This window comes from Stomoxys calcitrans, chromosome 5 (genome assembly GCF_963082655.1).
Source record: "Stomoxys calcitrans chromosome 5, idStoCalc2.1, whole genome shotgun sequence".
NCBI lineage: Eukaryota > Metazoa > Arthropoda > Insecta > Diptera > Muscidae > Stomoxys > Stomoxys calcitrans.
Window position 1 is genome coordinate 75627992 of NC_081556.1, and position 24621 is coordinate 75652612.

At 37.9% G+C, this 24621-nt stretch overlaps 2 protein-coding genes across 3 annotated transcripts in view; both read right to left on the minus strand.

The window, feature by feature from the left end:
* Positions 1-17559, minus strand: part of LOC106085238 (juvenile hormone epoxide hydrolase 1) — a 37782-nt gene extending 20223 nt beyond the window's left edge. Inside the window, exon 1 of one of the 2 annotated variants that reach the window (XM_013249369.2) lies at positions 17202-17559. In XM_013249369.2, coding sequence (XP_013104823.2) covers positions 17202-17396 — 195 coding nt within the window. In that variant the 5' untranslated portion in view covers positions 17397-17559. The remainder of the gene's footprint in view (positions 1-17201) is intronic. The other variant, XM_013249368.2, reaches the window with a different exon arrangement.
* Positions 1-24621, minus strand: part of LOC106085242 (uncharacterized) — a 137706-nt gene that overhangs the window by 97218 nt on the left and 15867 nt on the right. The window lies entirely within an intron of this gene.

Below are 24621 nucleotides of genomic sequence, written 5' to 3' on the forward strand. Positions count from 1 at the left end.
ATGTACAACATTAAAAAATCATCAAATAATATTTTTGAATGGCACTTAAAAATTTAAGTTCGAATTGAAAATGGAGTTCCATCGTCCCCTTATTAACTTCTTCTGATTTGAATTCTTGTTGAACTGGTATTTTCGTATAACTTTGTCCGCTTCCGTTTGAAATAGGTCGAACTATCGATTTCCAAACCTACAGAATGTATATTTTTTGATCATTGTAATATTTTAGGACGATTTAGCGACGTTTGTGTGACTGATTGGTGCGATAATTTGTGACGTATATTATTTTAAGTGTAAAGTCGAAACCGGATAAGTGCAACACTGAAAATACATCAATATCGTTTCACTTATCCGTAATTTTCAGTATAGCTTAGTGTTAAAAATTTTTCAGCTTACCGTTAAGTTAAACGATTTCGCTTAAGCGAACTCAATTGCATTGAATAACACCAAAAATGAGTGGTTGTTCAATCAATTTCAATCACGAAATGAATTGATCCAATTTATTTTTGATTTGAAACATCTTCAATCACGAAAATGATAATATCAGTTTTTGAAAAAGGTGATTGGGAAAATTTCAATTAAAAAAATTGGAAATTTTTTAAATTTCCAATTAATTTTATAAGTGATCCAATTAAAAAAATTATTAAAATTTTTAAAAAATAAAGGTAGTCAAAAGACTTTGTATGGGTGAGTTTAAATTCTATATATAGAAACTAATTATCAAAATTTTGAGCGGCTAGTATTTTTCAAAAACCGACGGTCATAACAGTCCTGTGGGTCTAAAACTTTTTTCGATTTAATTAAAAAACAAGTAAAAGTGTGCTAAGTTCGGCCGGACCGAATCTTATATAACCTCCAAAATGGATCGGATTTGTCAAGTTCTTTGCCTGGTATCTCTCTAAAGGCAAACAAACGATAATAGAAAGGAATTGATATGCTATTGGAACTACATCAGGTTATGGACCGATTCAGACCATACTTGATTTGGATATTGCAGACCATAGTAGATGTCTTTGTGATAAATTTCAGCCAAAACGATTAAGAATTGTGCCCTCGAAAGGCTTAGAAGCATAATCGGGAGATCAGTTTATATGGGAGCTATATCAGGTTATGAACCGATTTAGACCATACTTGGCACAGTTGTTGAAAGACATAACAAAAAACCTCATACAAAATTTCAGCCACATAGGATAATTGTGCCCTCTAGAAGCTCAAGAATTCAAGAGGCACATCCCGGAGTGCCTTCTCCGTACGCTTCTGGTCCGTGCCGGGATTGAAAAGAACCCCGGACCCTGGTTCTGTTCCGTTTGCCAGAACCGCCTTCATCATCGGTCAGTGTCGGTGAGGTGTAACCGGTGCTTGGAGTGGGTACACTTCCGTTCTTGCTCTGGCCTAACTTCGCTACGGGAGTATAGTCATACTGGCTATGTCGCTAGGTGCTGTGCGAACATAGCCAGCAGTGGGTCACAAGCTTCGCCGTCGTCGCCTTCGGCGTCCCCGTCGTCGGACTATGTGACCCCCCCGACCGACCGTACGGCAACTTATGCAACGACAGCACCCTAGCCCTACTATTGCCAGGCCAGTGCCGGGAAGTGTATCGTTCTTGCAGTTAAACTGCAATGGACTGCGAGGCAAGATTGATGAGATTGTAGATTTTATGAGTTGGAAGAGCATATCGGTCGCAGCGATCCAGGAGACAAAGCTGACTAACACCTGCAGCTTGCACAGTTGTCACGGCTACAATGTGCTACGTAAGGATCGCTCAAGGAATGGAGGTGGGGGATTGGCCTTCGTTATACACCATTCCGTGCAGTATAGACCTATCCCGCCTGCGCTTGACGCTAGTGACCCATACATGGAATGTATGGGGGTAGCAGTCAGGTCTGGTACTGCCGAGATAGAGATATACAACGTGTATATACCGCCGGTTGGTAGCTGTGTCCCGATTAATGGCCAGGCCTACAGCCCCGACATAAGTGGGTTGCTATCTGGCCATGGTTCCGGGGGATTTTAATGCACATCACTCGTCATGGCATTCTCCCCCTGGTAACGACCAGCGTGGCATAGCTTTGGCAGAGCAGATAGATAGCTCCACGTTTTCCACGGTGAATGAGGATGCCCCCACTAGGATTACGAGGAGGTGCAGCAGCTCGCCAGACATCTCAATTGCATCCCCTGATCTCCTGAGTGACGTATCCTGGCAAGCCGTCATCTCTTTGGGGTCAGACCACCTCCCCATAATCCTCACCATCGACCGACCACCCGACTTCATAACCTCTGAGCGCCGGACGTTCATCAATTACAAGAAGGCCAATTGGACCGGCTTCAGAGAGTATACCAATCGCCGCTTCAATGAACTGCCACCCCCCTCTGATGTGCTTGTGGCCGAGAGGAAATTCCGAGACATCATCAACGTAGCAGCCGCTCACTTTATACCAGCCGGTCGAATACCGCAAGTGCGACCCAATTTCCCGGCGCAAGCAGTGGTACTCGCAGACGAGCGTGATGGGATTCGTGCTATGGACGCCGCTAATCCCAGCGAGCTGAATCTGGAAATAAACAGGGTAGTCAACGAACATAAGCGGAATTTGTGGCTGGAACACTTGGAGCAATGTAACTTAGGCACCGGTGCAGGCAAACTGTGGGCCACTGTTAAGTCTCTCTCGAACCCCGGCAGACGGGACGACAGGACCTCAGTCACTTCTGGCGAGATAACCGTGACTGATCCGAAGAGATGCGCCAGGTTGTTCAACCGTCAATTTATTGTGCATCCCGAGAGAGACAGGGCAAGGAGGAGAGCCATTCGCCGTATTCGTGGTCTCCGAGCCGATGAACAGTCATCACAATTTACCGTGGGCGAAGTTACGAATGTCATCCGTGGCGCCAAATCTTCCAAGGCGTTGGGCACCGACGGAATCTCTACATTGATGCTGAAGAATCTGGATTTACCTGGAGTTGAGTACCTTACCACTGTCCTTAACCTGTCATTGAACACTCTTATAGTTCCCGATGTCTGGAAAATGGGCAGAGTGATCCCGCTACTGAAGCCTGGTAAAGACCCGAGTTTGGGGCAGTCGTACAGACCGATCTCCCTTCTCTCACCAGTGGCTAAGACGCTTGAGGCATTACTCCTCCCGAGCCTCGTAGGAGAATTTCCATTCGCCGAGCATCAACACGGATTTTGGAGACTGCACAGCACAACAACAGCTTTGCATGCCATCACCACACACATTTGCCGTGGCTTCAATCAACCCAGGCCATGTGATAGGACGGTCCTCGTGGCACTGGACCTATCGAAGGCATTCGACACGGTCAGCCATGCCAAATTATTTGAGGACATCGCCAACACGTCCCTCCAGCCAGGCCTGAAACGTTCCGCCAGTCATTTGTGGAATTTAGGGATAAGAAGTCAAAACACCGTAGAGTGAAACAGGGAGTTCCCCAAGGTGGGGTGATATCTCCGGCTCTGTTTAACCTCTAACTATCCTCCATCCCACCTCCTCCAGACGGCATAGAGATCGTATCATATGCGGACGATTGTACGATCATGGCATCAGGCCCCCCACCCATTGATGACATTTGCGATAGATTGAACGTCTACCTCAACGAGCTTGCCTCATATTTCGCTGCAAGAAATCTGAAGATATCCACCACCAAATCTTCAGCCACACTGTTCACTACAAATACGCGTGAGGTGAATACTGAGCTGACTGTGATGGTCGATGGAGAAATGATTCCGACCATCAAGTGTCCCAAATTACTTGGCGTCACATTTGACAGCTCCTACACTTTCTCCCCACATGCCACAGCAATCTGCAATAAAGTCAAAAGTAGAAACAAGGTCCTCAAGTCACTCGCTGGCAGCACTTGGGGTGCAGACAAAGAAACCTTGTTGACCACGTACAAAGCAATTGGCCGGTCTGTGGTAAGTTATGCAGCGCCAGTGTGGTCACGTCAACTTTGTGACACGCAGTGGAATAATATTCAGATCTGTCAGAATGCCGCCCTCCGAACTGCGACGGGCTGTCTCCTCAGTTCTCATGTGGACCACCTCCATCAGGAGACAAAGATCCTACCAGTGCGAAGACATAACTATGTACATGCTGTCTAAGCAATACCTTTTGGGCTGTTATCGCAGAAATCATCCAAATCATCATCTTGTGGATAGATACCCACCGCCCAGAAGCCTTAAGGTAGATCTACATGATCTAGAGCGTGAGGTCCAGCGCTTCAAGAGAGAACCTCTAGATCAAGCGGGTCTGAACAATATTCATGCAGACACGGTAGCAGACGCGTTAATTGGCTACCGGGTGAATGTAGTCCTTGGAGAACGACCACCACCCATTGCACCCGAAGAAATCGACCTCCCCCGGCAAACCAGAGTGGTTCTGGCTCAATTACGTTCCGGCAGATGCAGCCGCCTCAATTCCCACAGAGCTAGGATTGATGCCGACGTGCAAGATGTATGTCCCGATTGTAACCAGGGACCGCACGATACACGTCACCTGTTTAACTGCCCGGCCAGACCCACTCGACTCAGACCCAGATCCCTGTGGACGCACCCCATCCTAGTCGCGGAGTTCCTGGGTCTTGACACTCAACAGAATCAAGCAGACGAAAGATAGTACACAATAAACTGCTACAACAACAACAACAACGAACCGATTTGGACCAAACTTAACACAGTTATTGGAAGCTCTACCAAAACACTTTATGCAAAATTTCAAACAAAGTGGATAGTAATTTCGCACTCTAGAGGCTCATGAAGTCAAGATCCCAAATCGGTTTATGTGGCAGCTTTATCAAGTTATGAACTGATTTGAACCATACTTACCACAGTAGTTGGAAGCTGTAGCAAAACTTTTCATACAAAATTTCCACCAAATCGGACAAGTATTGGGCTGTCTAGAGGCTCAATAACTCCAGATGCAAGTCGGTTTATAAGGCAGCTATATCAAAATACGGACTGTTATAACCCACTTACAATCCCAACCGATCTACACTAATGGGAAGTATTTGTTCAAAATCTTAAGCGCCTAGCGTTATTCCTTCAAAAGTTAGCGTGCTTTCGACAGACATGGCTAAATCGACTAAAAGAATGTCAAAACGGTCAAGAATATATATACTTTACAGGGTCTGAGATCAATATTTCGATGTGTTTCAAACGGAATGACAAAACTAGTATATCCCATCTTATGGTGGAGGATATTATATTAAAAGATCTTACTGCCTATACCACTAATATTTTTAATGCCACTCGAAATGAAAACAGTCGTTTTCTCTTTAAAAAATCAGCTGTTTTCATGAAGTGACGAATGAATCGAGTGACAAAAACGAAAAAATAGTTGTGGCCTAGGCCGTTATAGTTTAACTAAATTATATAAGATTGTTTCAATTGATTTATTAATTGAAAATTTCGAAAATTTTAATCACGATCGTAATGAAAACAAGTAAAAAGGCACCCACCACCTCGGGCATATATGTAAACACCCTTCCATCACAATCCGATGAAAATTGGATAACTTATCTTATAAATGTAAGTCACTGTTAAATTTTGAATTTCAAATTTCAACAAAATCGGGTAATAAATAAAGCTTTTATGAGCTTTATACCCTTAACTGGCATATCGGTCTATATGACAGCAATATCTAATATAGTCCGATCCAACCATATTTGGGGCGGGTGTCGGGAGACCTAAAACTACCCACTGGTAATAAATAGGGTTTTAATGGGGTTCAGACCCTTTATCGGGAGGTCGGTCTATATGGCAACTATATCTAAATATAGTCCGATCTGAACCATATTTCGGTCCCTTATTAGGAGGCCTAAAACTACTCAGTGTTTAAAATTTTACCAAAATCGGAGAAAATAAAGCTTTTATGGAATTCAGACTCTTTATCAGCAAATTGGTCTATATGGCAGCTATATTTAAATATAGTCCGATCTGAACCATATTTTGGTTCTATATTAGGAGGCTTAAAAGTACTCACTGTTTCAAATTTCAGCGAAATCGGTTAAAAAATAAAGTTTTTATGGGCTTCAGACCCATAAATAAAAAGAGCTTTTTTGGGCTTTAGACCCTTTATCGGCAGATTGGTCTATATAACAGCTATATCTAAATATAGTTATATCTGAACCATATCTCCGTCAAATGTCGGGAGGCCTAAAACTACTCACTGTTTAAAATTTCAGCAAAATCGGGCATTAGACTCTCTATCGGAAAATCGGTCTATATATCAGCTATATCCAAATATGGTCCGATTTGGCCCATTCAAGAACTTAACCAGCGTACATCAAAAAGACGTATCTGTGCCAAATTTCAGCTCAATATCTCAATTTTTGAATCCTGTAGAGTGATTATAACAGACGGACTGACAGACACGCGGACATCGTTCAATCGTTTAGAATTTTACGACGATCCAAAATACATATACTTTGTAGGGTCGGAAATTGATATTTCAATGTGTTGCAAGCGGAATGACTAAATGAATATACCAATATCCTACGATGGTGGGTATAAAAAGTATAGATTCAATTAAAAAAAATGGAAACAATTATTTTTGAACTGGAAATTGTCCAAATATCAATAAAAAATCCGTATTCAGTCAAAAAATGATTAATTCAATTAATTTTTTAATTGAAAACAATTACATTTTTAATTTTTTTTATATTTTAATTTTAGTTTTAATTGAAAAAATGTTCGTGATATATTTGTTTGTGTAGTACTTATGGGACTTTTGAACGGAAAAAGATATGGACACGAAACTTAACATAGTCAATGTTGTATTTTCCAATAAATATGCAAAATTTGGAGACCCTAGTGGGTGCAGAGGCAGATCCACTTTGCTCACCTCGAGCATGTCAAATTTTGAATTGCTTCCTAAATAGTCATTTATAAGTCTATTCTATCCTACAAAAAGCAATCTCAAAGTCATTAATACAGGGTTTGAATAACACCGAAAGTGATTATGGCGATGAATTTGACATAGAAGGATGTAGGAAGGATTCTTTCATGCAGATTAATTGTTCTGAAAAGAAACCCCAGTAATCTTTTAGTTTTACAATTTTTCGCTACATTTATCTGGCAAAATTTTCCCCTATTTTTTCGCATCAAAAAGTTTCACAGGTTTTTTTTTGTAGTAAATTTGTTTTCTGGATGGAAACTGTGTAAATTGCCTCGTATGTATTTCAAGCATAAAACATAAACTATTATTAACAATAAATCATTAAATTAATGACCACATATTCGTTCGTATGTATCAACTCTTATGGCTATATTTCGACAAATGAATGAACAACAGAGTTCGTTGAAATATTTAAATAGATGCATATCCGCAGTTTAAGAAAGCGCAAGATAGTCGTTATCTATCCATTCGAATTACGATGGTGTTGTCAGGGGTCATTGGCCGAATTACAATAACTAAATACATTGAGAGAGGGATGAGTAGAAGAAAATCAAGTTTAGTTTGACACTAAAAACCCCAAGTCGCAATAATGCTCTCGAAGACGATGGAACAAAACTAAAAATAAAAGTTCGTATTGAAATGAATCAATGCTTTTCATTGATTCATTTCATTTACTTTGCGTATAATCTCATATTCAGAAGAAGAAGAGGACTGAAGACGAAATTAGAATATTGATTAATCGATAGATAGATCAATTGTAAGATTATAATTTATGTGTCAATGTCTCTTAGTCATTTATGCCCGAAGTTTAAGAGTAACTCATAGGCTGAAACCATAACTTTAGTCATATGATATATCGGTTAAATTTTGTCAGATATGCACCAAATATGTTGTTTAAAGTGGTAAAAAGTCAAAAAATGTGTGCGAATATGAATCTGAATCTATTTTTATGAAATTTTGCAGAGGCTTTCAAATGGGTATTTCATCTTTTCATACCAAATTTCAGTTCACATTAGCCCCGCTGAGACATTAGAAATTGAGACATCTGCCGCTGGTGTCATGACTAGGGTAACCATTTCGTTTTTTTGAAAACCAAGGTTTTGAGCTCAATATACTAATCGGTTTCATGAAAACTGTATCTTTCTGATCTTTGATAATTCAATTTCCGCGATCTATGGCGGAGGGTATATAAGATTCGACTCGGCCTAACTTAGCACGCTTTTAGTTGTTTCATTTAAAATTCTCTTTTAATGCAAAATGGCAATTCTTAAACATGCATGCAAATGCAATTCAATTGAGGTGTATATTTTAAACGAGTTTTTAATCGATATAAAACAATTTTAATGATTTCGGCAAAGCAAATTATAAAACAAGTAAAATGGGGTTAAGTTTAGCCAGGTATATTGTTTTTAGCAGATCTTGCCTAACGCGATGGTTTCCGCTTTGGTAATAGTTCCTTATTCTCGAACAAGACGTTTTTTTTTTAAACTAGTGCTATAGATTGCACCAGACTGCATATTTTAAATGGAAATTAGTTTGCAAATTTTGCCCCTGACAAAGGTATATATTTGATATAATACGTTAATATCATGTATTTTACAGTTAAATTAAAGATTTTTACTTGATCTAATGAATTTGGTACAATGTTGCTGTTTTTCCAAAATCAATTTTCTAAAATTCAATGATATTTTGATCTCATTAAAAGATGATTTTCTTTAAAAGTAATTAAAAAAAAATAAATTTAAATAATTTAAAAATTATTTTTTAATATCAAGAAAAAGGTCTTTGATCAAAGGAAAGGTGTCTTTAAACAAAATCTTTGAGCTAAATTTATTTAATTTTTGCTCAATACTAAAGTAACAAAAAAATGATTTTTGTTGGACATTTTAATTTCAGCAGAAAAATTTGTGTGTGTATTGTAGCCGCAGATTTGCAGGTTGCAAGTGGAACATACGTTTTATGGAGTATTTGTTATCTGCCTAGGCCACGAACTTTCCTATACCGACCATGGGGGTATACTAATCAAGTCGTTCCGATTGTAACACCTCGAAATATTCGTCTAAGACCGCATAAAGTATATATAGTCGATCTAGCTATGTCCGTCCGTCTGTCGAACTCACGATAGCGATCGTACGCGTAAGTCTAGCCCATTGAAATTTGACACAGATGTAAAGTTTAACTAGCAGTACAAACTCTTCGGAAAAGTCATACTATATTAAATTTTGAGTAACAGACATTTTGAGTAACGACTTTTCTATAAGTTTATTACAAATATTATCATGTTCTTGTAGGACTTGGTCATATTGTGCACTCTACTATAGGATGTGGGTATACTAATTTGGTCATATCGTATGTAACACATTGAAAAAACGATCTGAGACCCAAAATAGTATATATATTCTTGATCCAATTTCAATTCGCTTAAGCCATGTCCGTCCGTCTGTCTGTCTGTCGAAAGCACTCAAACTTTCGAAGGAGTACAGCTAGGCGCTTGAAATTTTTAGCACAACCCTTTTTATTGGTGTAGGTTTAGATTGTGATTGTATGGCAAGGTTTTGTCTATGTTTCTTGCTAGGTGCTGTATAAACCTATCTCAGATCTTGACTTCTTGAGCCTCTAGTGGGCGCAATTCTTATCCGTTTGGCTGAAATGTAGGACATAAAGTTTTGGTTCCCAACAGCCGTGCCTATTATGTTTTAAATAGGGTTATAACCTATTATAACTCCCATATAAACCAATCGCCCAATTTCACATCTTGAGCCTCTAAGGGACGCAATTACTTGGGTGAAATTTTAGACGTGGTATTTTTTTATAGCTTCTAGTAGTATGGTCCATCTGTAACTGTAGATTTATCTCCTATATACATGAGAAAGTCATTCAAAGAACGTGTCAAATGCGATTCATGGTGGAGGGTATATAAGATTCGGCCTGGTCGAACTTAGGCCCTTTTTCTTTTTATACCACCACCGAAGGATAGGGGGTACATTCATTTAGTCATTCCCGTTGCAACACATCGAAATATTAATTTCTGACCCTACAAAGTATATATATTTTGGATCGTCGTAAAATTCTAAGACGATTTAACGATGTCCGTGTGTCTGTCCGTCCGTCTATTGTTATCACTCTACAGCCTTCAAAAATTGAGATATTGAGCTGAAATTTGGCACAGATACGTCTTTTTGATGCACGCTGATAAGTTCTTGAACGGGCCAAATCAAAGCTTTTTTGGATATAGCTGCTATATAGACCGATCTGACGATAAAGAGTCTAATGCCCATAAATGCTTTATTTTTTATCCGATTTCGCTACAGTGAGTAGTTTAAGGCCTCCCGACATCTGACCCAAATATGGTCCAGTTCGGACTATATTTGGATACAGCTGCCATATAGACCGATGTGCCGATAAAGGGTCTGAAGCCCATAAAAGTTTTATTTATTACCCGATTTCGCTGAAATTTGAACAGTGAGTAGTTTTAGGCCTCCCGACAACTGACCCAAATATGGTGCAGATCGGACTATAACTACATATAGCTGCCATATACCCAGATCTCCCGATTAAAGCTCTGAAACACTTAAAAGCTTTATTTTCTAACCGATTTCGCTGAAATTTGAAACAGTGAGTAGCTTTAGGCCTCCCAACATAGGACCCAAATATGGTTCAGATCGGACTATACTTAGATATAGCTGCCATACAGACCGATCTCCTGATAAAGAAAATGAAGCCCATAAAAGCTTTATTTTTTATTCGATTTCTCAGAAATTTGAAACAGTAAGTAGTTTATTTATTACCCGATTTTGTTGAAACTTGAAATACAAAATTCAACAGTGACTTATATTTATTAGACCACTCAATGTCAGTGCATAAGTTATCCAATTTCCACCGGATTGTGACGAAAGGGGTATTACATATATACCCGGGGTGGTGGGTATCCAAAGTTCGGCCCGGCCGAACTAAAAGCCTTTTTACTTGTTATACCCTCCACCATAGGAAAGGGGGTATACTAATTTCGTCATTCTGTTTGTAACTACTCGAAATATTCGTCTGAGATAAAGTATATATATTCTTGATCGTCGCGACATTTTATGTCGATCTAGCCATGTCCGTCCGCCCGTCCGTCTGTCTGTCGAAAGCACGCTAACTTCCGAAGCAGTAAAACTAGCCGCTTGAAATTTTGCACAAATACTTTTTATTAGTGAAGGTCGGTTGGTATTGTAAATGGGCAATATCGGTCCATGTTTTGATATAGCTGCCATATAAACCGATCTTGGATCTTGACTTCTTGAGCCTCTAGATTGCGCGATTCTCATCCGATTGGAATGAAATTTTGCACGACGTGTTTTGTTATGATATCCAACAACTGTGCCAAGTATGGTCCAAATCGGTCCATAACCTTATATAGCTGTCATATAAACCGATCTTGGGTCTTGACTTCTTGAGCCTCTAGAGTGCGCAATTCTTATCCGATTTGAATGAAATTTTGCACGACGTGTTTTGTTACGATATCCAACAACTGTGCTAAGTATGGTTCAAATCGGTTTATAACCTGATATAGCTGTTATATAAACAGATCTGGGGACTTGACTTCTTGAGCTTCTAGAGGGCGCAATTCCTATCCGATTTGGCTGAAATTTAGCATGACATATTTTATTCTTACTCTCAACAACTGTGTCAAATAAGGCTCAAATCGGTACATAACCTGATATAGCTGCCATATAAACCGATCTGGGATCTTGACTTCTTGAAACTCCAGAGGTCGCAATTATTATCCAATTTGCCTGAAATTTTGTACGACGGATCCTTTCATGACCATCAACATACGTGTTTATTATGGTCTGAATCTGTCTATAGCCCGATACAGCTCCCATAAAAATCAATCTCTCTATTTTACTTTTCTTATATCCTTTTTTGCCTAAGAAGAGATGCCGGGAAAAGAACTCGACAAATGCGATCCATGGTGGAGGGTATAAAAGATTCGGCCCGGCCGAACTTAGCACGCTTTTACTTGTTTTTAATTATTATTGTGGATTACTTGAAATAAATTGCTCAATCATACATATGTACTCTGAGTGACTTTGCTTAATAAAGAGCAAGCACTGGGTCAAATCGCGGACCACCATGCATAAGCATGTGTGTCACAACTTGTATGTTACCTTGAATTTGTCTGCACATTGAGGCAAGTCGCGTTTTTTTTATAATGAGCATTTGCCTCCCCACAAATCATAGACTCTGTGTTTATATACATTAAGTAAAGCTAATTGCAACATGTGGCTGCTAGATGCTAGGGAGAATATATTGTTTTTTTTTATGTATCCAACGCCAATAGATCTATTGTAGTTACTTGGACCGAAATGCTAAATAGACAGATTTTAGCAACCATTTTTTTCATTTCATTAATTGAAAAATTTGGAATAAAAAAGAATATAGAGTAAACTAGGTTATGGACCAATTTGTGTTAAATTTCAATAAAATTGAAGTAGAAATGCGCCCTCTAGGGGTTTAAAAAGTTAAAATGGGACCTATATCTCAAACTGAACCGATTAGGTCCAGTTAATATCCCCATCGACCTACATCGATAAGAATTATATATGCAAAATTACTTAATTAATTTTAACGCTATCGTGATTTCCAAAGACAGTCGGATGCACGAGCAAAGGGACATGGCAGCGGTTCCATACACCACCGGTCAGGAAATGCCACCTCAGTGTACGATTTTTGCCCTTTTTCGTCATGAGAGAGGCATATCCTGTAGCAGCTTACGCTTCTAGTCTGCGCCGCAATCGGAGAGAACACCTTCGATTTGGTTTATCGGTCGGTGACTGAGAGGTGTGACAGGCGCATGAAATGCATTTCCGTTCTAGTTCTGGCTTGACGTCATTACGGGAGTACTCATAGTGAAGGCGGAGGACTGGCTTCCGTGGTACGTCATTCTATGAAGTATATACCAATCTTACCTACGCTTGGCGCTAGTGACCCCCACATGTAATTAATGGGGATAGCAGTCTGGTCCTACATTGCTTAGATAGAAGTTTATAACACCACTGGTTAGCACCATCGGTTAGTTATAGACCCAGCATCTGAAGCCTGTGTGGACTTTAATACACTCTAAGATTTATGGCATTCTCTTCTAGATAAAGACAAGATGGGCATGACTTTGGCAGAGCAGATTGACAGCACCACGTTTTAAGCTGTGAATGAGAGCGCCCCCACCAGAATTATGGGTAATTACAGCGCTATTGCATCACCTGGTCTTGTAAATGGTGATCCCTGGCAAGTCGACATTTCATTGGGATCGTATCACCTTCCCATAATTCTCACCATTGGCTAAAGATGCTAAAGAACATGGATGTGCCGGGAATCGAGTACATGACAGATTCTCAACCTTTCTCTAAGCACTCCCATAGCTCCCGATGCCTGGAAAATGGGAAAAGTGATCCCGTTTATGAATAAATGAGAGTAGTACAGACCGATCTCTCTTCTCTCGATAGTAGCAAAGTCGCTTGAGATACTTCTCCTCTCGTAGGGGGTAAATTCATTTTGTCATTTCGTTTGCAACAAATTGAAATATTCATATATATTCTTCACCGCAAAAATCCAAGACAATCTGGCCATGTCCGTCCGTCAGTCTGCTGAAATCTTGCACAAATTGTTACTGGAAGCCGTTCACGTACTTTATTGCCATCAGAAAAAAGCGGGAAAATACGAGAGAGCAAGCTAAATTTTGAAAATTTGTTATCGAGATCTTTTAAATTTCTACTGGAGGTTTTTTCCCAGCAGAAATTTGCAGCTGTTCGATCTGTTTTATGAAACCCAACTGTTCAAATTCAAATAAATTGCTAAAGAGAGTAAAGGATATTCTTACTATTACTAAATTTCCCATGAACATTCCATTAAGGAACAAGAGATATTTCTCTTATATCAATTAGTGCAGTCCGATTATAGTTTAAGCTCAATGAATAGATATAGGCCTCCTTTTTTATGCTGAGTCCGAACGGGGTGCCGCAAAGCAACACCACTTCGGCGTTCGGCGTCATATACGGAAACGCACTACGGTGGCCTTATTCTACTGCAAATTTTTACTAGCAAATTTTTTCTGCAACAGTAGGCGTACAAACCTGTTACCTTATTATAAAGAAACTCATAATGAGTTTTATAAGAGGAAATATGGTGAAGATTGGAATATATTTGGGTATAGCTGCCATAGAGACCAATATCCCGTTTAAAGGCCTTGAACAGTGAATTGTGTTAGTTCCGTGCCGAGTTTGGTTCACGTTGTACCAAATTGCGATATTGGTGCTATTGGATCATAAATAGTGAATTTTTCACTGTATTTTGGCGATATGTGGTCAATACTCGTTTACATATCCGAGATGGTGGGTGTCGTAAGTTTGGTCCGGCCAAACTTAATGCCTCCTTACTTCTTCAGTTTTGATTTGTTTAAAATCACCTTTTTTTGGAATTTCCATTGGGATTCAAGTTTCAATTCGATTAATACCGGAATTTATGGTGGTGTTTCCATTACATGGATCATTACACACGAGATCGTACATTATGTGCTTTCTATTTGGAGTCTTTAAGGGCAAGCTTATTTACACTTTTGTGAGTATTTTCCTCTAAAATATCTTAAAACTTGTTGACCCATAACCCAATCTATAAAGTGAAAGAATCCTGGCCGCGCAGCGGAAAAGGAGTACCAAACCATAACTGAACAACCTCCATGTTTTACGGTCGGTTAAGGTTTGTTAGGTGAGGTTTGCCTTCCGTACCAAATTTATTGAATCTGCTCTCATCTGTCAATAATATCCAGAGAGAAAAAATCTTTGTTCTTGATTGCGCTCACTAATTAGGATCACTTGCCTATTTTTCTAACGTTTAGACAACTTTTATGAAAGACGTTTCTTATAGACGAAGGAATTATTTTTTGTCCAATTAATTTTTAGCTATGGAGGAAACTTTTTGGCACTCAAAAGCGGAGTACATTTACCTTTTGTTAAAAGAAACCGTACTTCTGCTTTAGAAAAGATTTTGCTGTGGATTTCGAAGCGCTTTATTATATTGTCGGAGGCCATCGTAGCGCAAAGGTTAGCATGTCCGCCTATGACACTGAACGCCTAGGTTCGAATCCTGGCGAGACCATCAGAAAAAAATTTCAGCGTTGGTTTTCCCCTTCTAATGCTGGCGACATTTGTGAGGCACTATGCCATGTAAAACTTCTCTCCAAAGAGGTGTCGCACTGCGGCTCGCCGTTCGGACTCTGCTATAAAAAGGAGGCCCCTTATCATTGAGCTTAAACTTGAATCGGACAGCACTCATTGATATGTGAGAAGTTTGCCCCTGTTTCTTAGTGGAATGTTCATGGGCAAATTTTGCATTTATTATATCCTGTGACGAAGAATAACATCTTTTAACGATATATGAGATTCAATATACACTTTTGGCTTACTGAGAATTCCTAATAATATGTTCCCTGACTTCTATACTAGCTTATCACTAATCACTTTTGTCTTAGGATGATCTTTTGGATATTCGGATCTCGGGTATTCCCCAATTTGCTACAAAAAATGATGTATCATTCTTGATTGCACAGATAGAACAGGGTTGCAAAAATTGAATAAATTTTTGGGTGTCATAAAAATGAGTAAATTTTTGGGTGTCATATATTTTTACAGAAAAAGTTATTAGTAAAAACGTCTACTGAAACAACGAAAAATCTGCTGAAAATGGAACAGCAGGAATTTTTTGATAAAACAGCGAACAATTTCTGCTGTTGTCAGATAGAAATAAGTTTAAAATAGCTAAACATTTTCTTCAATACTTCAACAATTTATGTGTTATGTTCAATTTTCTACAGATTGGTAGGTTTTTACGTTATCAAATAACAGCAGACAAAGTATCTGCATTAATCATATTTATTCTCTTATAATAAAGTATATATAATATATACTTTATTATACTTTATATATATTATAATAAAGTATAGGAAACATTTCAATTTTTGTTTTTAAGTTCATAAATTTGTGAAAGTTCCTTTAGGAGTAAAAAAGTTGTAATTTAAAATCAGCAGACAGTGTTTGCCGATATGAGCAAACTTATTTCTCTGGGTGTATGCTGAATAAATTTATGAATTTTTTCTTTGAAATTTAATGCTTTAAAAACATCTCACCAAAGAGGTGTCGCAATGCGGCACGCCGTTCGGACTCGGCTTTAAAAAGGAAGACCCTTATTGATTGATTTGTGAGAAGTTTACCTCTTCTCCTAAGTGGAATGTTCATGGGCAAATTTTCCAGTACTAAACTGAAACAACACCAACAAATAAAATGCCTGTGCAACATTTCACTTTTACTAAATTCAAATTCAACCGTCTAATGGTTTGACCAAACCATTCCGTACTTTCGACTTACATACATATGTGTGTATGTTTCAAATCAATTTATCTAAAGCTTTCATTCGACATTTGGGGTTAAACTTTAATAGAGAAAAAAACTGAAATGGGAAAACCGGTGAAACTTTGCTGATTTTATGCTAATAATCACATTCACAGTTTCAGGCATTTTAAAACTGGGGTAATCACCAAGTCATTGTTTTGCATTCTCACCTTTTACAATAGAGAAGCAATTTAAGTTTCATGAGATTTAGCAGCGGGGGTTAAGTGCTATAGTGGCCGAGCTGGTGGCATGCTCGATTTAAGAGTGCGGAGTCGTCAGTTCGACCGTCAATGTGGCAACACATTGTACTAAAGGTATACTATATGTTCTTGTCCTATGACACTTCTTATGTATCATTGGTATTCCATTATGTGTGTCAAAATTGCCAATTTATATATGATTCATCATTTTTTTTTTTTTTTTTGCTATCACACTAGTATGTTATTTTTGTATGACATAACCTAAAAATATGAGCAAAAGCTGATTTTTTATGGTTAAAGATGTGAAAACAATTTAATTTGAGGTTGCTCTCATTTAACTTACAACAAAAACAGCAGATTTCGTTGTTTTTGTCAGAAGGAATAGAGGCCCGCTCTTATCGAAAATATAGCAGTGCTATTTTGAAGTGATTTTCATTCGTATCACACTTTGTGTGCAACTCTAACAATAGCAAATTTGACATGTCATAAGACAAGAACATATGTATAGTGTGATGGCACCTTAAGTAAGACCGATTGCATATTGCCTCTATTAACCAAAAGCTGGGGATGCTTTCCCCAAACAACTTGAATGATCGATCGTTCACATTTTGTTTACAATAGGGATTCGCTGGATGTGTTGCAATTGGTATTTGATTATGCAAAATCTACTAACTTACCTCTGGTTTTACGGAAATATCAAAGGGTTTCACTGCGACATTTTCTTTGTAATTAGCTCCATTGCCTGGTCCCCAGTACTCCTTTGTATCCAATTTAGGAGGTGGGATGTGCTGTTTCATTAAACGATAGTTCTGAACTAAGGCTGCCACGCCCAGGGAAGCGGCCACAATTAAAATTCTAACCATAACACCCATGGTAGTTATTTGAAAACAAATCTCTTTTGCGTCTAATTAAATAAACCGACGATTCAATGTTCGCGTCTGCTTGCTGCTTACACCGCTCCGCAAAAGAGAGCTCGACCGCACCACTCAAGTAGGTAAAAACAACTGAAGTTTTTTTCGCCGAAATTAAATGTTTGCCGATGCGAAATATTTCAAGTTTACTACAAACAAACATGAGTGTGTGCGATGTACAATTCATATGTGTTCAACCATCATGTGTGCAACCAACCATACACGTACAGTTTTATTTGCCAAAGCTATAGCTTGGGCAGATCACTTTAGTACTCGTAGTTGCAATTGAAGTGACTATACTTTTTATTGAGCCAAATCGATTCATATATTGGATATATCTCTCAAACAAACCGATTTCCTGATTGAACTTCTTAAGCCACTAGGCGTAATATATATGCCAAGTGTGGTTCAAATCGGTGTATAACCTATTATACCCCAATTTGAACGCTGAAGCAGCTTAAGGGCTCAATTCTTATCAGAATTAAAATAGTATACTTTTATTATTCTGGTATACCTACCTCTAATTATACGCTTTTAGTAGAACCAATCATTAAAAAATCTTAATAAATTCGATTCATGATGGAGGGCATGTAAGATTCGTCCTGCGCTTTTTACTTATAATATATATGTTCTCTTCTGTACATTTACTTAATTACCACCTAAACCTTCATTGAAATCCATCTTAAAAACTCATGTTCATAGGTGCCAGGCAGCACCGGGAATACTGTACGTGTGTGGCTGGCCTAAGAGAAGAAACGATTAGAAGATACTTCATGTAGAGCTTTTTGAACATGTTATTCTTGTACATTTGTCATGTTTTATATGAAACTCGTATTAACGGGTTGAAGATAGATAATTGTTGTGCCTTGTGTCCATATCAATAAACAAACAAACAAACCATGATACAATTAAGAGGTGTCGTCATTAGCACAACAATAAAAATCTGCCCCCAACGAAACAACCTTAAGTCCCAATTGCCGCAAATTGAATTGTCAAAGTGGTTTTTGGAAAAAACTTTATTTTACAACTTATCCTCTTTAAATTATATACGTATTTGTATTTTCATCGTCACAACGCTGCTTTGTTGCTTATGTGTGGAATATCGGATCAAATAGAATTTTTTTTGAGATTTTGGAAAAAAATCACAGCTGTGTTATCAATCCTTTGACATTTAGATTTACTTCAAAATCAAACAAAATCGGCCGGGCCGAATCTTATATACCCTCCACCATGGATCGCATTTGTCGAGTTCTATGCGTTGTATCTCTATTCAGGCAAACAAAGAATATTGAATAACAACTGTTGTGCTATTGGAGCTATATCAAGTTATAGTCCGATTCGGACCATAAATGAATGCTGAACATTGTAGAAATCATTGTGTAATATTTCAGATCATTCGGATAAGAATTGCGCCTTGTAACGGCTCAAGAAGCAAAATCGGGAGATCGGTTTATATGTATCAAGCTATTGATCGATTCAGACCATATTAGACAAAATTTCAGCCAAATCGGATGAGAAGTGCGTCCTCTAGAGGCTCCAGAAGTCAAGACAAAAGATCGGTTTATATGGCAGCTATATCAAAACATGGACCGATTTGGCCCAATGAAAAAATGAAATGAATGAAAAATTTGTGTGCAAAATTTTAAGCAGCTAGCTTTACTCCTTCGTGCATGACATGACATGACCTTCGGATGTGCATGACATGACGATCAAGAATATATATACTTTATAGGGTCTCAGACGCATATTTCGAGGTGTTATAAACAGAATGACGAAATTAGTATACCCCCATCCTATGGTGGAGGGTATAAAAAAGTGTACACAGTTGATCGCATGAGGCCACCGTAGCGCAGAGGTTTGCATGTCCGCCTATGGGTTCGAATCCTGGCGAGAAAATTTTCAGCGGTGGTTTTCCCTCCTAATGCTGGCAACATTTGTGAGGTACTATGCCACGCAAAACTTCTCTCCAAAGAGGTGTGAAAAGGAGGTCCCTTATCATTGAGCTTAAACTTGAATCGGACTGCACTCATTGATACGTGAGAAGTTTGCCCCTTTTCATTAGTGGAAAAATTGCATTTTTGTATAAACAGTAGAATTTTTTTTACACGGTCTATTTGTACCCGATTTTGAAATAAGACAGTTCCTCAAGAAGAAAATTTAAATTTTTTTTAATTGTGTGAATGAGTGAAGAGAAAGGAAGCAACATATCTGTTTTCCTATGGTTTCTCCAAACAGTTATAAACAGATATCGGTGGTGATACAACAAATATTTGTGGTGCTCTGTCTGAACGAAGCCACACGAAGTTGCATGCTCTGTTCGTCTTTCCTTTGTCCGCGAGCAAACGAAATTATGTGTGATGTGTGTCGGTGCCCATCTTCGATGTACAAACCATTTTATTCGTTTCACTACTAGTAATTTAGAAATATTTGTGGTACCATAGATGTTTGAGAACAAGAAAACCAATAAATGTGTTGCCGTACCATAATTGTTACACTGCTTCTATCATTCATTCCAGTACTATAAGGTATGTACATATATGGTATATCTGTTTTATTGATACTTGCAGTAACACTACTACACGCCTTTATCTTACAGGATATCATTCTTATGGCAATGTCTAATTTAAGGAACAATACCCTTTTTATTTAACCTATTAGTTTGTTGATGACGTATACAATATAGTTTCAAAGTTCTTAAAGATCCTAATTTTTACACCCTCCACCAGTAATTTCGTCATTCTGTTTGTAACTCCTCGAAATATTCGTCTGAGACCCCATAAAGTATATATATTCTTGATCGTCGTGACATTTTATGTCGATCTAGCCATGTCCGTCCGTCCGTCTGTCTGTCGAAAGCACGCTAACTTCCGAAGGAGTAAAGCTAGCCGCTTGAAACTGTGCACAAATACTTCATATTAGTGTAGGTCGGTTGGTCTTGTAAATGGGCCATATCGGTCCATGTTTTGATATAGCTGCCATATAAACCGATCTTGGGTCTTGACTTCTTGAGCCTCTAGAGGGCGCAATTCTTATCCGATTTGAATGAATTTTGACACGACGTGTTTAGTTATGATATCCAACAACTGTGCCAAGTATGGTTCAAATCGGTTCATAACCTGATATAGCTGTCATATAAACCGATCTGGGATCTTGACTTCTTGAGCCTGTAGAGGTCGCAATTATTATCCGATTTGCCTGAAATTTTGTACGACGGATTCTCTCATGACCATCAACATACGTGTTTATTATGGTCTGAATCGGTCTATACCCCGATACAGCTCCCATATAAATCGATCTCTCTATTTTACTTCTTGAGCCCCCAAAGGGCGCAATTCTTATTCGAATTGGCTGACATTTTTCACAGGTCTCCAACATATAATTTAATTGTGGTCCAAACCAGACCATATCTTGATATCGCTCTAATAGCAGAGCAAATCTTTTCTTATATCCTGTTTTGCCTAAGAAGAGATGCCGGGAAAAGAACTCGGCAAATGCGATTCATGGTGGAGGGTATATAAGATTCGGCCAGGCCGAACTTAGCACGCTTTTACTTGTTTTTATGTAAATTTTTTTGTACATATGGAATGAATTTGAACCGTAAACTTAATTTATTTTCTTGTAATAAATATAAATTGTTTTTTTTTTATTATTACTTAATGGAGTTAACTATCATCTCTTTTTGCATGGTTTTTTAGGAATATATTTGAATATTATTCATTTAACACGATTTTTATGGTTGTGGAACATATCTCCAAATAAGCATATGAACCGGAATAGTCAGGGTAAATTCGGAATGGTCCTTAGAGTTTGTCTGATGCATTTTTTTAGAATTCGTAAGAAAGATCTACGAAATTTTTCAATTTGTTCAGAAATTTCTGATGTTTTGTTAGATTTTCGTAGTATTGTCGGACAAAACTCTCTGTCGGGTGTTTGATCTGAAATTCCGTACAGTTTCAGACGTTGAATCTGAATATTTTCGGATTTTTCTGAGAAATTTTTCGCAATTAATTGCTGTGATCTAAAAAAAAACCCGAAGAAATACTAAACTTTCTGATTATTTTCCGATGTTTGATTAGGAAATAATCAAATGGACTCTAAATTTTCGAACCTTTTGTCACAATATTTTGTAAAGTTTTTATTATAATCTAGAAAAATCTTGGGATATTCGGATTATTTTCAGATGCATGTATAGAAAATAATTCGAAAATCCCAAATTTGTTAAGTTTATGGATCGAATGCTACTAAACGACTGAAAAAAACAAACAAACAAATGTGTAGAAATGATAGAAAGAAACCTAGCAGAAAATCCGATAAATTTCAAGGAAAATTTTGAGAAATAGGTAAATAATATATCTGAAAAAATCGGACATCAGAGCGCTAGGCAAAAAATGTGTTGTGCATTTGTTTGCAACGCTAAGAAGGAGAAGAGCTAGACATTGATAAGTATACCGATCGGCTTAGAATCACTTCCATTTTGGCCCAAGGACGAACTCTATTAAATTTGAACTAAATCGGTTCAGATTTAGATATAGCTAGATCGACTTAAAATGTCACGACGATCAAGAATATATATATTTTATGGGGTCTTAGACGCATATTTCGAGGTGTTACAAACGGAATGACGAAATTATTACACCCATCCCCCATCCTATGGTGGAGGGTATAAAAATCATATGGTCAGATCCAATTATATCATCATCAGATGTAATTGGATCATCTGATGCTCTAAACTATAAAATGGCATGAGCTATTTTGAGAAGTGATTTCCATATGTTAGTTTCATTTGTATCACACGACATGTACTATCCTACATGTGCTAAATTTGACATGTCATAAGACACCTACATACTGTGTATTAAAGCCTTTAGTTGACCAAATTGGCATCTAAAAGGCAACTTGTATGTGAATGGGGGACTAAAAATCTACAGCCAAATCTGTCCTATAATATACATATGTACATAACTACATATATGTATATATACTGATAATTTTTTTGTTTGATATTTTGCTTCATGATTATACACGGCTATTGTTGTTTGACCATGAAAATGTTATCTCAAATATTATAATTTTGTATAATCATGCTTATTCTCAGCATTTGCAAGCTCTATCTCACTCTCTTACTCTCAAAAGCTCTTCGTGGCGTCGTACAGTTGTTGCTTTGATCATTGTACTTTCGTTTTTAAATGTTTTTTTTTTGTTTGTTGCGAAGACGCTTCGGTGTTAATAAAAGCCGGTAATTGTTTGGGATGATTTCGCAATAATTTCACATGCCGGTTTTTGTACAATAAGCTGTACATATTTCCCATGCGTGTTCATATAAACATATTATTTATGCATAAGGGCGTCTCAAGAACTGGGGTACAGAACATGAAATGAAAGAAAGTATATGCTCAATGATCGCACCTATTAATGGCAACCCGAGGGGAAAAAACTTAATATGGTAAGATCCAAAGTTATCTGGGTCAGACAAAATTGGATATGGGATCAGATATAATTGTATATGATATATATATAAATAATTATGTCCAAAAAGATATACACAGTGACTCACAAAAGTATTCGTTTCTTATCGTTTTTTTAATATACGTACAATATAAAATTTTTTGTAACCCTTTAAACATTTTTGTAAAAATACTAATTTACTTGAATACCAATAGAGAATTATTCCAAAACAAATTGGGAATGCTTGGGGAATCAGTGCAACAGTTAAGCATGGTGGTAGTTCAATAATGGTTTGGTATTGTAAGTCAGCATAAAGATTATATTGATGGAACAATGGAAGCCAGCATGTATTTAAATTTGTATACCCTCCACTATAGGATGGGGGTATACTAATTTCGTTATTCCGTTTGTAACCCCTCGAAAAATGCATCTGAGACCCCATAAAGTATATATATTCTTGATCGTCATGTCATTTTAAGTCGATCTAGCCATGTCCGTCCGTCCGCCTGCCTGTCGAAAGCACCCAAACTTTCGAAGAAGTAAAGCTAGCCGCTTGAAATTTTGCACAAATACTTTTTATTAGTGTAAGTCGGTTGGGATTGTAAATGGTTCAAATCGGTTCATGTTTTGATATAGCTGCTATAAAAACCGATCTTGGATCTTGACTTCTGGAGCCTCTAGAGGGCGCAATTCTTGTCCGATTTGACTGAAATTTTGCAACAACAACAACTGTGTTAAGTATGACACAAATCGGTTAATAATCTGGTATAGCTGTCACATAAACCGATCTTGAATCTTGATTCTTTAGCCCATAGAGCGCGCAATTCTCATCCGATTTGGCTGAAATTTTGCATGAGGTGTTTTGTTATGACTTCCAATAACTGTGCTAAGTATGACGCAAATCGGTACATAACCTGATATAGCTGCCATATGAACCGATCTGGGATCTTGACTTCTTGAGCCTCTAGAGGGCGAAATTCCCATCCGATTTGGAAGGCATTTTGTACAACTGCTTTTCTAATGAACTTCAACATACTTGTCTAATATGGTCTGAATCGATCAATTACTTGATACAGCTCCCATATAAACCGATCTCCAGATTTTTCTTCTTGAGCGCAGTTCTTATCTGAATGAACTGAAATATTACACAATGACTTCTACAATGTTCAGCATTGATTTATGGTCCAAATCGGACTATAACTTGATATAGCTCCAATATCACAACACTTCTTATTCAATATTCTTTGTTTGACTAAAAAGAGATACTGCGCATAGATTCGGCCCGGCCGAACTTAGCATGCCCTTACTTGTTTTTATCTACCCTCTTTATTTCGCAACAACAATTATCTAAGCCAAATTTCGATGTTCTAGCTCTACCTGTTCGCCCTATGCAAAGTTCACCTATTTCGTACCATTTTTGGTACTTTTTTGTTTCTAAATGTCCAAAAACTCTTTTGACATCCAAATTTAGGCTACCATAGTGTACCCAAAATTCGAAAATTCAAAGCTCTAGTTCAATTAACAAACAAGGTACCAAAAAGTACCAATTGCGGTACTATACGTACCATTTTTCCCAATTCCGGTACTATTTTTGGAAATTTTTGTCACCAAATTTTATTTTTCGAGACGCTCTTTAATTTGAGCTCAAAATCATAATTCTAGCCCATCTGTTCGCGCTGGATAAAAACTCACAAATTCGTATTTTTTAAGTACCTAAACGTACGAATATCACAAAACCTCG